Source organism: Siniperca chuatsi, linkage group LG4 (assembly GCF_020085105.1).
Source record: "Siniperca chuatsi isolate FFG_IHB_CAS linkage group LG4, ASM2008510v1, whole genome shotgun sequence".
NCBI lineage: Eukaryota > Metazoa > Chordata > Actinopteri > Centrarchiformes > Sinipercidae > Siniperca > Siniperca chuatsi.
Genome location: NC_058045.1, coordinates 7,385,388 through 7,399,924, shown reverse-complemented (window position 1 = coordinate 7,399,924; position 14,537 = coordinate 7,385,388). Strand labels below are relative to the sequence as shown.

At 42.4% G+C, this 14,537-nt stretch overlaps 1 protein-coding gene across 2 annotated transcripts in view; it reads right to left on the bottom strand.

Annotated features, from left to right (window-relative positions):
• The window catches only part of LOC122874837 (A disintegrin and metalloproteinase with thrombospondin motifs 20-like), an 89,840-nt gene that overhangs the window by 36,716 nt on the left and 38,587 nt on the right, over positions 1–14,537 (bottom strand). For both annotated transcript variants that reach the window (XM_044193256.1, XM_044193257.1), the window contains 10 exons: positions 11,260–11,405; positions 10,744–10,925; positions 9,840–9,976; positions 9,268–9,385; positions 5,198–5,293; positions 2,212–2,378; positions 1,807–1,936; positions 1,027–1,153; positions 718–928; positions 53–217 (listed from right to left, as the gene is read on the bottom strand). In XM_044193256.1, the coding sequence (XP_044049191.1) occupies positions 53–217; positions 718–928; positions 1,027–1,153; positions 1,807–1,936; positions 2,212–2,378; positions 5,198–5,293; positions 9,268–9,385; positions 9,840–9,976; positions 10,744–10,925; positions 11,260–11,405 (1,479 nt within the window). The remainder of the gene's footprint in view (positions 1–52; positions 218–717; positions 929–1,026; positions 1,154–1,806; positions 1,937–2,211; positions 2,379–5,197; positions 5,294–9,267; positions 9,386–9,839; positions 9,977–10,743; positions 10,926–11,259; positions 11,406–14,537) is intronic.

Here is a 14,537-nt window from a genome sequence, read left to right as displayed (position 1 = left end):
GCTGCTTTTCCACGTGTGGTTGTGTGTATGCATTTGTGTGAGAGGTTCCCACCTCACTCCACTCGCTAACAGTCCACTTCGGACACGGCTGGTCGTTGCAGGTTTCAGTCACCACCCTCTGGTATTCGTTGCACTCCCTGTCCACCAGCCGTCTACCCAGGTTGTTCATACAGTAAGACTCTCTGCTACGGCTCCCACGTCCACATGTCTTAGAGCACTGTTTACAAGAATACATTAAACATGTTCAGCCCACTTAAACATGTGTTCATTTAAGCTGTACTTTTCTCCACTAATGAAATGATTATGATTATGAAATTATAGTGAAAATCAGAAATATTCTTCAAAACCAAAAAAACATTTATTTAAAATGTCTAAAAATTATGTGTAGAAGGTACAACATACAATATTATATTTACATGGAAACAAAAATAAATGCACAGAATGTACAGTGTATATATTGTCAGACATTTTACAGCTTTTTAAGTTGGCTCTGAACAGATTTAAGTCTAAATGTACTGTATAGTAGACAAGACGTTCGACACACCTTTCTTTACAAGAGGTGGCATAGGACTTACCGACCCAAAAGATATACCCGAGCACAATGTAGCCCTCGCAAATATGCCCCTAATTAGACCACACTCTTACTTTTGTTTCCTTTCTAATTGTATTCAGCCTGTTTGCCCACCATACATAATACAATTCTTCCATTGACTGTACCTGTGACCAGGCACTGTACTGCCAGCTCTTAAGCAAACAGTCTCCATGGCAGGGCTCTCTGGTCTGAGGTTTGGCGGCGTCTCCACAGCTGCTGGCCTCCATCCTCTCACTCTGTCTCTTCATCAGGCTGTACTTCATACATTGAACATCCAGGCTGCGGTAGCCTGGGCCACATTTAGCGGAACATTCGCTCTTTCCAGCAACATGCCACCTGTGTGAGAGGAGAGGTAGACAAATGTTTGGCTGTGTGTGCTCTGTAGGAATTTGTTTTGTGGGTGTATGTGTGTGTCTTTGTGCATTAAAGCGCACCTGACTTCACAGTCAGTGTTGCAAGGCTCAGTGACAGCAACAGGACGGGGGAAATGTTCACAGCGTTGGTCCGATACCTCAAGGTGATCACTCTTACGCACACATACCACCTTTCGTCTTCGCTCACCTGCACACACACATGCACACAGACGCAAGAAGAAAAGCGGGGTTCAAATCAGACAACATCTGGCAGACAGTTCGCTTGACAAAATATCACATTTCTTCACCTTTAACAAGTCTTCCAGTCATTCATCATACAGCCTCAGGGGTCCATGTCGGTCATAGACCGCACAAATACATCTTTTTACTGGATCCCACAGTGCACTCTGACCCACTGGGAGCCTGACTAGCTTGCTTCTAAAAGGGAAATTTGAGGGGCTTTGTCAGGTTAAGGGCCAGGCTAACAGGAAGGTGCACTGACACTTAGATCCATGTCCATGTTATACGATTTCATGTAATAAAGACACATTATGGTTCCTATAAATTTCACACTTTTTTTTACAGAGTTTTGGTGGTATTTGGTTTATATTAGCTGTGAAATGTGTGTGTCAGTTAGACCACAAGGCAATAAACCTTTCTTCACAAGAACAAATGTTGCAATTTGTGAAATAACTATGGACCTAAAAGTACATAAAAAGTGTACTTATCCGTGTATCATAACTGCACAGCAGCTCCCAGATATTTTATGCAATTGTAAAGCTTTTTAAGATTCACTGAAGCCAAAAAGAAATTATTATGTTATTCATGTGCGGAGATTTGGAAGCCAAGCTGAGATCTTACCCTGACAGATGCGGTTGCACTCGAGCCAGGAGCCTGAGGGATCCCACACAAACTGCTCCCTGTGTTCCTCGATGGGTATGTTGAAGGAGTAACGGACATCTGGGTTGTAGAGGTTTCCCACACACAAGACCTGTGGAAACAATGGTGGGAAAGCCAAGGTCAAAAGACTTAACAGTGTTTTTCTTATTTTGTCTGAGTCCACACAGAGATATCACCCTTTTAGACAGAGATCTAGCTCAGTATGTTGGTGGGTAAGGAAGCAAACTTTTACAGGGGGGGATGTAGATATCAAGACTAAAGGAGAGTGAGAGGAGGCAAAACAGAGGAAAACACTCAAGTAGGAATTTAACTGATAAAGAAAACACTGTAATTAAAAACAAAGAGGAGAAAGCTTCCTCCTATTACCTGCAGAATGAGCTCCTCCTCGATGCGGTCAGTGCAGTTGATGCGCTCCACTTTTGTGTCTGAGCCGCTGTAGTCAATGACGGTTCCCTTGAAGGTGATTTCCCTTTTGAACATGGCCACCACAAAGTTCCCATTCAGGAGGGAGTTGGACTGGCTATCAGATAATGCTGGAATAGGAAACGGACTGATAAGAATAACAAATCTGACCACGAACCATAAACAACACAGAATTCCAAATGTGAAAGAGTTCAGTGTAAGTGAAGGACTGTTTGGTTCCTAAAATTAGTTTGGCTCTTGCAGAATTGAGGTTTTGGGAATGTTTACAAGATGTGGCATTTATCATTTCAGGCTATATGTTAAGGAAACAGTCTCTGAGTTGCCAAGCTATTGTTCTGCAAAGCCATTGTTGCAGGGGAGGTATGTTGGAACACTGGTGGCTCTAAATTGCAGTTATTTGGAGTTAGACTGTGTGACTCTTCTTAATGACTGACATTGCAATGAAAACAAAGGATCTCCCCTGACTGCAAATACAAACAAGTACATAAACATAGACTCATAAATAACACACAGGAACACATGAATAGACTCTCACACTTGGCAAACAAGCATATAAACCCAAAATGAACACCGACCACCTCTTTCTCTACCCCCAACACCATGGTTCCAAGAAACATGCAGTTAATTACAATCTGAGAGTGCATGCCGAAACAATGTATGTGATTAAGTCTCTAGACGCAACATTGCATTTAAGTCTGCACATTGTTGGATGCCAGCTAGTCATCTTTAGCCCAAAGACGACTGTGAGGTCTGTGGGGTTTTGACAATGATCTACAGACTCTGAAATGGAAAATAAACAACAATGCCTTAGAAATTGTGCAGACACACAGCCACACACACAGAGTGAACTTAAACATATATACACATCTTAAAGTTTTCTTATGCCTGCTGCTGACCAGGAGATGCCTCTTCTGAAGCGTATTTTCCAGAAAAATGTACACCTTAAAAGGACAGTTCACAAAATCTGTTGTTGTTCAAATGTTTTGCATTTTTTGACTATAATGGGACTATATGGTACTCAGCTTGTGGTGTCCAAAACTCAGGCAATCACACCAAAACAATCTAATGGATAAATATCACTACAGGTAAGAGGAAAAAAAATGTATTTTTAATTTTGGGGTGAACTGTACCTTTTAATGCTTGAACAGTAGAGAAAATGAGTTATATCACAAGAGGAAGTTTGTTTTCCGATTAATAAGCTGTTCTAAATACCTGTGTCAGGCCTGGGTCAAAAATAAAAGGAGAAACCAACATGAAGTGTCTTAAAACGGTGTTGAGCCACCATGAGCTTCCAGAAAAGCTTGAGTTCTCCCATAAGCTTAACACACATTCTCCAAGTCTCTGTAACTCAGATGGAGGGATGAACGCCTTTCTCCCAAAAGACATTCTCTCATTTAGTGTTGTGATGATAGTGGTGAAGAGCACCGCCTATTATGTAGCTCAAAAATCTTCCATCTGCGTTCATTTGGGTTGAGATCTGTGACTGTACTGTAGAGGCCATAGCAAATGCTCCACGTCATTTTTACACTCATCAAACCATTCAATTTGATGGTTCATTTAAAAAAGAGAGAGAGAGAGACAGACAGCACACATAGGAGTGGTCAAATGAGAAAGCAATTATGTTTATTTACTGGCGACAGACACTATCATGTTGTAGTTGTAGAGTTTCTTTGGGAACGACAGTTGTGAACTGCATTTCTTGTGTGTACTTGACAAAGCACAGCTGTGCTCCCTTTGATGTCATTGTAAGCTCAAGGATTCCCCTTTGTGAACCATTTTCCCTGATGAAGGTCTACTGAGCCTTGGTCAACCAATACTTGCATTGGACCCAAAGTGTGCAGAGACAATTTGCACCATAGCATTGTAAGTAGGTGAGTAAACCTTTCGAGATCAGGCCGCACAAAGTGTTTCACAATAAAAGACAAAAGAAAGACATAAAATAGCGACGCAATATAGAAGTAATAAATAAAAAAGATTAGATTAAAGAAAGATTAAAAATAGATAAATAAATCAAAGCAAATCTAAACAGGTGGGCGTTGAGCTGCTTTCTAAATGTGTCGACAGTGTCCAAGTCCAAAAGGAGACAACTGTAAAAGCACAGTCCCCTTTTCATGTCATGAGTGCGGTGATCATAAGTGGCAGAAATTGGCAGTTGCAAATACCAACCACGTTTAATACAGACACCACTTGCTCAATTTGCAGTTGTGGCACTCAGCAACTGCGGTAGTTTCACAGCAGCATGGCAACGAGACCCTGCCAGATGTGTTTTCTGACAATTTGACTTAAAACATCTTGAACCTGACTTGAACCATCTGAAAATGGGCGCCCGCCCTTACAACATAGGCAACACTCCTTTTCTCCACTTTTTTCTCTCTCCGTCTGTCTCTCTCTCACATGCAAGTACACACACACACACACAGAAACATTCACACACACACTGAGTCTGGTGGGTCCATCTAACCCTATACCCCTATATCCATTTTCATGCAGCTTGGGCTCCACATGCCTCCAATTAGCACCTATTGCTGCCTCATTTATCTTTCTCAGGGGCTGACACTCCCTTTGCTTTCCCAACCAACCCTCTTTGCCATGACCAGATGGACCAACGACCCTCCACATTTCCTCCATATACGCTCAGTACAAATGACTTTATGAAAATGGTTTGACAACAGTTTGGCCCATGTCTCCTTATCCTCATTCACTAAAAGCTTACCTTTACAGCTCTGGGTTGCCAGGTCTGGGTGGTTTATGGTCATGTTAGGGGATAATGGCATTGACCTATGAGACGAGAACTGAAGGGGTGTAATATATACATATTTTTAGGCTGGACTGCTTCTATTTTGGATTGATTCTCCCAAGAAAACCTGCAATTTGATACAGTGTTGTTTAAAACCATGTCGCTGCACTGACACACACACAGCACACTCACCGAGGTAGTTGTCGTCTTCTGGCTTTCCAGAGTAGCTGACCTGTTTGATATCAATGTTGGTGGCTCCGGCCGGGATCCGTACCACTGTGTTGTAACCTGAAGAAGAAGAAAAGACGGAGAGACAGACAGACAGACAGAACAAGAGAGTAAGAAAGAGAGCAGGGAAAGTTACACAATTTTTACGAAGTCTCTAAAGGGAACAAAGTAGCCACAATAACAGCAGTGAGTGGTCCCACCTTGATTTTCATAATAGTTTCACTATGCTACACCAAACCCCAGTTAGGGAAGTCCGCTTCCAACCACCAGAGATTTAAATGTCACACTTGGAAAAATACAAGAAAAGGTCTAGTCCTCTCAAATAGCCTGCAGAAGGCCTTGTTTTAGTCTCAGAGGCCCGACCATGGAATGATATGTAATTATTCCCTGGATCTACCTTTGGCCTGTAATTACTACACCGGGCCTGTTGTCCCATGATAAACTAACATAGAAAATGAGTGAGCATGAAGGAGAGAGAGCATGTGAAAACCAAGAGGTGACAACAAAAATGCAGGGATGGAGAATGAACAGAGAGCAGGGTATGTAAAAAGCAAAATATAAAGAAAATAGGACCAATTAGAGGAGAAAAGAGAAAAAATGAAGAATCTGTATCTTCTTCAGAGAAGTGCTGGGTGTGAAACTTAAATACTTTTCTGGTACTGACTGAAATGTATCCGTAGCAGCATCGAAAACTGTGAGCTGACACTGAATGCTTGCTTATTATTTTACTCTTACTTTTTCTTTGATCGTCAAGTTTTGGATTTAAATCATTTTGCTGACTGTACTTTGTTTAGGCAAAGTTTTTGGACAGTGGTCGTGTTTGGACAGCATTCAACATTTGTAAGTTTGGCTTCTTTTATAAAATACAAACAAAGGTTTTGCAGAAAAAAATATAAGTATGTTCCAAGTAAGGTTGCAAGTAAGGTATTGAAAAAAGCAAGTCAACATTTTGGTATTTGGTACTGACACACAGTACATCATATCAGGATTAATATCTAAGCATTTGTAATAATACCAGCCCTACTCATGAAAGTAGTTGCTACAGATTCTGCATATTATTAAACCCAAGTTAAATAACAAATGTAACCTTGTAGAGTGGAAAAAAAGGAGAGGGCAGATGAGACACAACTCAAAGACACAGTTGTGTTTTAACTGCGATTAGTAAGAGTAAGAACATATTCTTGTTTATAGCAACACTTTGAGGATTACAAAATCACAGGTCCACGGGTGTAATAAAGGCTTATAATGGCTGTTACATACAGTAGGAGACTGTTAATAGTCACTCAGTTCTTTCATTATGCGAGTTCAGCTCGAGAATTTGAACCAACAGGAGCCATCTGCCCTTCCAACTACTAACTGCTGCCTTCAAAATAAAATAAAAACTGAATGGAATGAGAGGAAAGGTGTGGGTCGGTGTGGTGTGATGGTTAGCCTGACACCTTGAGCCACTCGGGGGCAGCACTTGGTTTACATATCTTCTTCTCATCAGCCATGTAGATCTTTTCACACACCCACACGTACACACACACACACACACACACAGTAACATCATAACAAGCCAGGTCAACCATGACTGAAAAATCTACTTTACATTCATAAACACCACTTTTTAAAGAAACTACTTTGCATTCCTTCACAATAAAGCCCAAATATTTTCACCACAACACAAAAACCTATATATAGTTATACAGTTGCCCTTGGAGTTCACTGTTACTGTTTTTAATTGTCATGTCAAATTCCCCTCCCTAAACACTGGGGATACGATAAGCTTATAAAAAAACAGGGCGTATGAACAGAAACCGCCAACACGTCCCCCCATCTGAGGAAACATGGTATCCACAAGCCATCGGAGGCCGCCGAGATCCCCCAGCTTAGCAACTGACCACATGCACAATCCTCCGCCACCACAGAGTGACCCAGGGATGAACAGCAAACACACCACCCCAGGGGGAGAAACACCATGCTACACTTAGAGAACGCTAGGGTTTACCTCAAACATACTTCTCTCTGCCACTAGTAAGAAAGAAGATGATGTATTAATAGCCTGCAGAGGAAAATTAGAGGGTGTCACAAGCTCACCCTGATGCATGTTGTCAGAGGATACTGACTGAGTTGATGACAAACATTTGCTTGTTTTGTTGTTACTGTGATTGGATTATTTTTCCATTGTGAATCAGGAGGCATATAACCTCCAAGTTTGTTTTTCTTGTTTCCATTTTATGCACTTATTCCTTTAGTTTCAAGTGAAGAAACCAGAAAATATAGACAAAGTAAGCCTGTATCAAGTCTACTTGTAAATCTCAGGTGTAGTGGGTCTTGTGAAGCGAGAAAGTGTTTATAACGGGAAGTTAAATTTCTGGTTTTATCCAGAGTCGAGACATGAGTCTTGAGACTTGGACTCGAGTGTCGAGTCAGACGTAAGTTTAAAAATGAGACTTGATTTATGCAGAGATGAAAATACAATATATCTTTTTCTTTTGAGATCATCACTATGCCAGAGAAGGCAATCATAGAATCATAAATTCTTGACGTGACTAGGCCTAAAGACACAACACGACTTGCTTTGTTTACGTATGTAATCACAATTTTATGAATGAAAGTGAACCTGGTTTCATACATCCTAACTCTGACAGCCTAGTCTTTTTTTGGGACCTCGTGAGGCGTCCCAGATGTTGCATCGGTTGATTTCCACTATGACACACTACATGGAATACAACGAGCAATTGTTGAGGCCAAAGGTCTCATTACATTTTCATGTATCATGTAGTCTGAATTGGGCATTAGAACCGAGTCTTAACTCACTTTAAACTTTACAATCTAAATACTTGGATAGAGACCTAGCAAAAACATCCAAAAAAGTGTCAAGTTTTTATCTGTTATAATACTGGAAAAAATTTAAATAAACAGCAACAGTCAGGCCTTGCACAGCTGCAGAATTTAACTATAAGGCATATGCATTGAAAGGACTAAGGTAATTTAAGACATATAAACACCCTTAAAGGAAAATGTCTGAATGCTGTGTCATTTCAATGGTCAGCATTCAGAAACTTGGAAGACTTGCATCTTGCCTTGCAATTTGCTTGTGAAGATGTGACTTGGCTTGGACTTTCCCCAAAAGACAACCCCCCCCCAAAAAATCGCTCTGGTTTCACCTGCAAATTCAGTTTGTCAAGTCTGGTGAAGAAGAGAAAGAAAGAACGACATAAAGACAAAGATTGTCACAGAGAAAGCAAAGAAAAGAGACAAAGGTAGTGACTAAGAAATAGAGAGACATCAAACAGAAAAGGACAAAAGGGTGAAAGACAGAAAGACAGGCCTAGACCCAGGAGCAGGATATCCTGCCTGGGCTGCACTCCCACTCATGTTCTCTTTCTTAAGGTCAAGCCAGATTTCCAGGGCTGAGGACAGTGTCTGGTTTGGTTCAATACAGTCCTTAAACCCTGTACCCCCAGCCAACAGAGTGCAGAAAGAAAGCAGATGGATAGAGACACTAAAGCTCAGCGCCAAACTAATGCGAAGTAAACATGACAGAGGCCACACCCAGGGCTTTTATGCTAATGATTCTGCTGTTTTGCTGCCCAGACCTAAAAAGGATTGGATGCAATCAGTGGTTGGCCCACACTGAAGCACGGCATTAAGCAGGACAGTTCAAAGGGGTGATGTCAGGTTTGTGTTTGCTATCAAAAGACCTGACAAAGTGAGATCGCTGTGTTAATCAGTTTCTGAAGCTTTAGAGAAGATTGGTGTTCTGCATTTACCCAAATTTGGCTGAAGTACGCATTGTTGCTGAAAATCAAGCTTAATATGTTTAAACATAACCAGATATGACATCAGCAGCTAATATGAGCATACATCATGCCAGCATGGCAGCCACATGGAAATGAAGTCTTCTCTTCTATGTTTACAGCGTATCAGATATATCATAGTTCATCTGCAGAAGCTGCTGACATACAGTATGTTTAATAGCAACACCTTTTTTTGTGAACAGTCAGCTATTAGTGTACCTTACATGTAATCTGAGCAGCAGGACTTACCATACTGAGCATCGTTGAAGGTCCCTGCCAGAGTTTTACACGACGAGTTGTCCCCGCCACACACTCCGCACTTGTCATTCCTGGCCTTCGAATTAAGAACATGGTCGCAGCCTGCTTGCTGAAGAGGCACAGTTTAAGAGAAGATAGAAATGTGTCATTTAGACCAATGTAATATGACATGCTGTACTTAAAATGATTAGTTTGAATGTTTCAAACTACACATATGCCAGCAGTGTTTCACCTGGACACCATGAACTTGGCGAATGCAAGTGTTTCTGATTGTGACCTATAAACACTTAACTGAAAACTCAAGCTTCATCCTTTCCAGTAATTACAAAACGTGAATCATCAAGTATGAGTAGGCTGAAGATGTTAAGTTTGTTTTTCTGCAACAGCCAAAATGTAACTTTGACACTTAAACATACATGACACTAGATATAATGATAGCATGAGAATAAATTAAGGCTAAGCTGACATTGATATTTGCTTGTGTGTGTGTGTGTGTGTGTGCATGTGCACGTGTTGGTGTGTATGCATAAGTTCATTATAAAAGAAAAAAAAGACATATATACCCTGCAGAGGCCTTGAACACAGATGTCAAAAGTATCTGTCCCACATGGCGTGCCATCGATGACGCGGTCCTTCAGCTGATAGTATGCTGTAGTACCAGCAACCCGGCAGAAGAGCTTACATCGATCCTTCATTAGTACTGGATGGAGAAAGAAAACAAACTATGGAAAAAGTTGAACTAGACCTCATTAATTTAATGAGATTAATAAAATTAAAATGAAGATGAAAACCCTAAAGATGACTTGCTTGTGCTGATGAAATAAAACAAATCATAACACTTCACATTTTTATTTACATTTTTTTGCAAAATTCAGCAGACTCTTGCTAGAATTGCCAATTTTTTATCCATTGTTTGGAAAAATCACTTTGTATCTGACAGCATACTGGCTCTGGGGCTTGGCCTGTTTGCTTGTACAGCATCAATTAAAAGAATTAATCACTTGCAGTAACTTAGACATGGTGGTCTTTGCCAGATGATAATCTCATGTAGCTGGGCAGGCCATCTCAGCAAGGAATGAGATACTGCTGCAAGAGGAAAAGCTGCCAGGAGGTTCATATGGAAGGGCTGTGTGCTGCTTTAATGTTGCTGTTGTTTTGTGTCAACTAAAGGTTTACCCCAGGCAACTCTTATCATGGGTATTCAAAGTATGACAAAGGAAAGACACACAGATGTGTGAAACACAAGCCCGAGTAATCATTCAAATAGTGAATAACTGGGTGCAGACAAGAATTGGTTTCACAATGGAGACATGCAGTATTTAAGTTAAATGCACCAAACATACTGTATAACTGGCTTCAAACTACAATGTATAGTTGGATGTAAATAGTATTCATCTTTGATGTTGCAGCTCAAGATACCACAAGACATTAAAATTACATGCTTTAGGATTACATTGGTGTACTTACTGCCACTGTACTTGGGGACCCAGCGGACGGTGGGAGGTAGACCGTTGATGTTGAAATGCTTGCCGTCAAACTGAGAGCACTGCTCTTCACGGAAATCTTTCCGCCCTCGCGGACATGGCTCAGTGTTGCAAGAGCGGAACTTCATCCTGCGACCCACACAGAACTTCCCGCCATTTCTGGGCCTAGAGTACGACAAGACAGATCACAGGAACACTACACTTAATTTCAATTTAAAGATCAATTTTGCTCTTTTTTAACTAGTGCTTTATGACTTCAAACCCACACTGTTTACATTTAAATTCACACTGAGGAAACAAGCTTTCTCTGACGTTGCTTAAAACCAGGTTGAGACTAACTAAATCTGACATGCAGGTTTGTTACTCACTTTAGCTTGTTTATCACTCTAATTCAGGCATGACTGCTCTCTTTTCTACTACTTCTCTTACTGGTTCAGTCTTACACATATTTACAGTCTATAATGGCTTTGATTGTCATAATTGTCAGGTTATTTCTTACTCAGGCTTGTTGCAGTCTCTGCTGGTGCTCCGGGTTCCTCCACCACAGGACCTGGAGCAAACACTGTAGGGCCCCCAGGGTCCCCATTCCCCGTGAACTGGCTGCAAGTCCAACTCCTTGTTTACACACATCCCGTGTCTGCAGTACTACATGTGAATAGACATAAATACACACATAGATCCTGTGAAAAACCATGACTGCAACTCGCAGTCCTGAAGACAGACACAGTGTTTTGTGCACGATTCTACTGCAGAATTTGTACAGGCACAGCTGGGAGTGGGGTTCCTCTTTGCCTTCTTAATCCTCTGTTTAGATCAAGCTATATTTTAAAAGAAATCCTAATTCAGCTATTGTTTATCCTCACGGAAGGCATCCAACTCCTCTTGGTCTCTCAGTCCCTCCTCTCCAGCCACAATCCCTATTCCCAGGCCCCTTCATTGCCATTTTCCATCCATCCACCAGACTTTCCCTCATTTCCCCATCACCTGACTGCCCCACCCACTCCTGTTCCCACTTCCTCAAAACGATTTATTGCCATTCCCTACCTGTCCACCAGATGCCCTCAGACTTTTTCAGTCACTCACTCCATATACCAGCCCAGATGCTTTGTTCCTTTGTCAGTTTGTTCTAGTTACTACGCTCCTGTTTTATCTTGTGTTTTTGTTTTTGAGCTTCTGTCCCCCGAACCCGAACCCGGACCTGAATCTGCCTACCTGTTACATGTCTACCTGCCTGCCTGTCTGCCTACATGTACCTGCCTGTAAGCTATTCTCATCAAATAAACAACTGAAGTCATCCTGCTGCCTCCTTCATCTGCATTTGGGTCCAATCCTGCATTTAGTGAGCCATGACAGGACGAACTGACCATAACATGGACCCAGTGGATGAACTTGGTGAGGTGATTTACACCATTCAGTGCCTTCTGAAGTACTATAACAGAATCTCTAGTATTGAGCACAAGGAGGCAGCTCTGACAATTGCACTCTGGGAGGTTTCTTCCAGGCCCAGCCTGCGCCTCGGTCTTTTAGTAACCAGTCTGCACCCCAGCCCGCTAACAACCAGCCTGCACCTTGGCCTGCTAACAACCAACCTGCACTCCAATCGATTAGCCTTGGGTTCGTGAGCCTGCGGCCTGCCTGCCCTGAGCCGGCTAGACCGCCGCTTGCCACCTGCCTCCCCCGAACCCTTTGACCCTTCAATGGACTGGTCAAGGAGCCACCCTGATGTCCGGCGATCCCCTTTTGAAGGGACTCGTCTGGTTATTTTCCCAAGATACTGTGGCTCCGACGTGATAGCTCTCTCAGCAGTTCAGCACAACAGAGTCTCAGCTGCCGAGAGCCTCACAGACTCAGCGCCATGGAGCCCCAGTTGGCCATTGGTGACATACTGCCTGATCCCCAGTCGGCCGCCCCTGCTGACGCCCTTCCAGATCATCAGTCAACCATCTCCTGCTCTGCACTCCAGCCTCCGGTCCTGCACTCCTGTCACCGGCCTCCTGCTCAGCTCTCCACTGATCCGTCTGTCCTGCACCCTGCCATGACCTATGGCCGGATCATCAGTAGCCGGGCTGCCCGCCAGAGCGATCCTGCCTACGTCGCTGACCTGCATGAGGTTTCGGCTCTGCTTCTGCCCTGCCCCCAGGCCATCTGCCTGCAGACCCCAGCTTCGTTCTTAAGCTCCCAGGCCACTTGCCCCTGTCTGCCTACCTGTACTTGCCTGTAAGCTATTCTCATCAAATAAACCACTGAAGTCATCCTGCTGCCTGCTTCGTCTGCATTTGGGTCCAATCCTGCATTTCCTGAGCCGTGACACCAGCTGTCCAAAGAGACATGGGAGCGGGAGGAAGCGACATGGATACAGACAGAAATAGACAAAGTAAAAGACAAGAAGTGTCATTGAGAGAAACCGTTAACTGAGATGCACAGTTTGTCACAATACTTCCTTGATGTCAACCAAATCTAATTTATGTGGGGGTGAAGAGCACTAAGTCAACACTTCAGTTCCTGCTCAGTTCTTATCACAGAGAGAGACAATTTAATGCAAACAATAGCAGTTTGAGACTCACATAGTTAGTCAAATGTACATAAAACATGGGCATACTGTTTCACAGCCTCTTCCTTTGCACAATGTCACTGTTTTTCACATGCACTCCCTGTTTCATATAAAGGGTATATAACTCTGTTGCAACTCATCAATAGAAATGGTGTTAAACATTCAACACAAAATTAGTTTAGCTACAATAAGAAGCACATCAAAATGAAAACCATTGGCTATGCTGCAGACAATAGAGAAAATACAGATTACATTTTTCTTAAATCATCTTCGGCTTGGGTTGTAAATACAAAATTACATAATACAGATCTTTCATACAGTAGACTTACTTTGACATAGAAAATAAAGCACCTGGTATCAGTGTGTACCCACTAACCAACCTGTGCCAAGAAGTGCTAACATTGCTTTCATAAGCAAAGCACAGCAGGCCCATTTCCCTTTGTATGCAACTAAATCCCCTTCTCAGTGACTAAGATATCAGAGGGTCCTGTTCAATGAAAGAATGCAGGACAAGACGGCGTCTGTCTGGGTACGTAGCCCGCCGTCCGGGCACACAGGCACGGAGAGCAGTGGCACCGTGATAAGGAAACTCTAGAGTTGTGATAACAAGAGGAACAAAGTTCATTACTGGATCGACATCAGGAACTCCCTTCTCCTGTTCAGCTGTCTATCTACGCAGGTACACAGCTTTAAACCTGTAACCTAAAAAGGAGGATGCTCTTTGTGGACACCTCAGTTTGTTCCTTTTCACTGTGTTTCAGAGTTTGGTCTGTGAGGTTGATGCACAAGGTGTTACTTCCATTGTCAGCTATTTCCAGATGAGAAATGCAACTGCTATCATTTCAACTGGCCACACGCCCATTCCACAACAAGACATTCAATCCTCTACTCCAGATAAAAAAACTAAGACTGCCTGTTCTCAAGACTCTTGAGAACTGAGAACAAAACCTTGTGAGAAACGCTTCAGTGGATTTTCATAATTACAATAATAAACCAGGGCGCATATCAGTCATCTCCTGGACAACGGCTAATCTGGCCAGCTTCTGCTTTAACATAAATTCACAACTTACAGCCATTACCTTAAGTGAACACCTGCAAAAGTGCAAAGTCATAGGCACAAACAAATGTAAACATACAGAGAATTTGGCACCGCTGACTTTACTCTCCTGCCCTAGTTTGCATGTGTGTTTTACACACTTGTGGGTCTAATGATGGAGTGTAACATG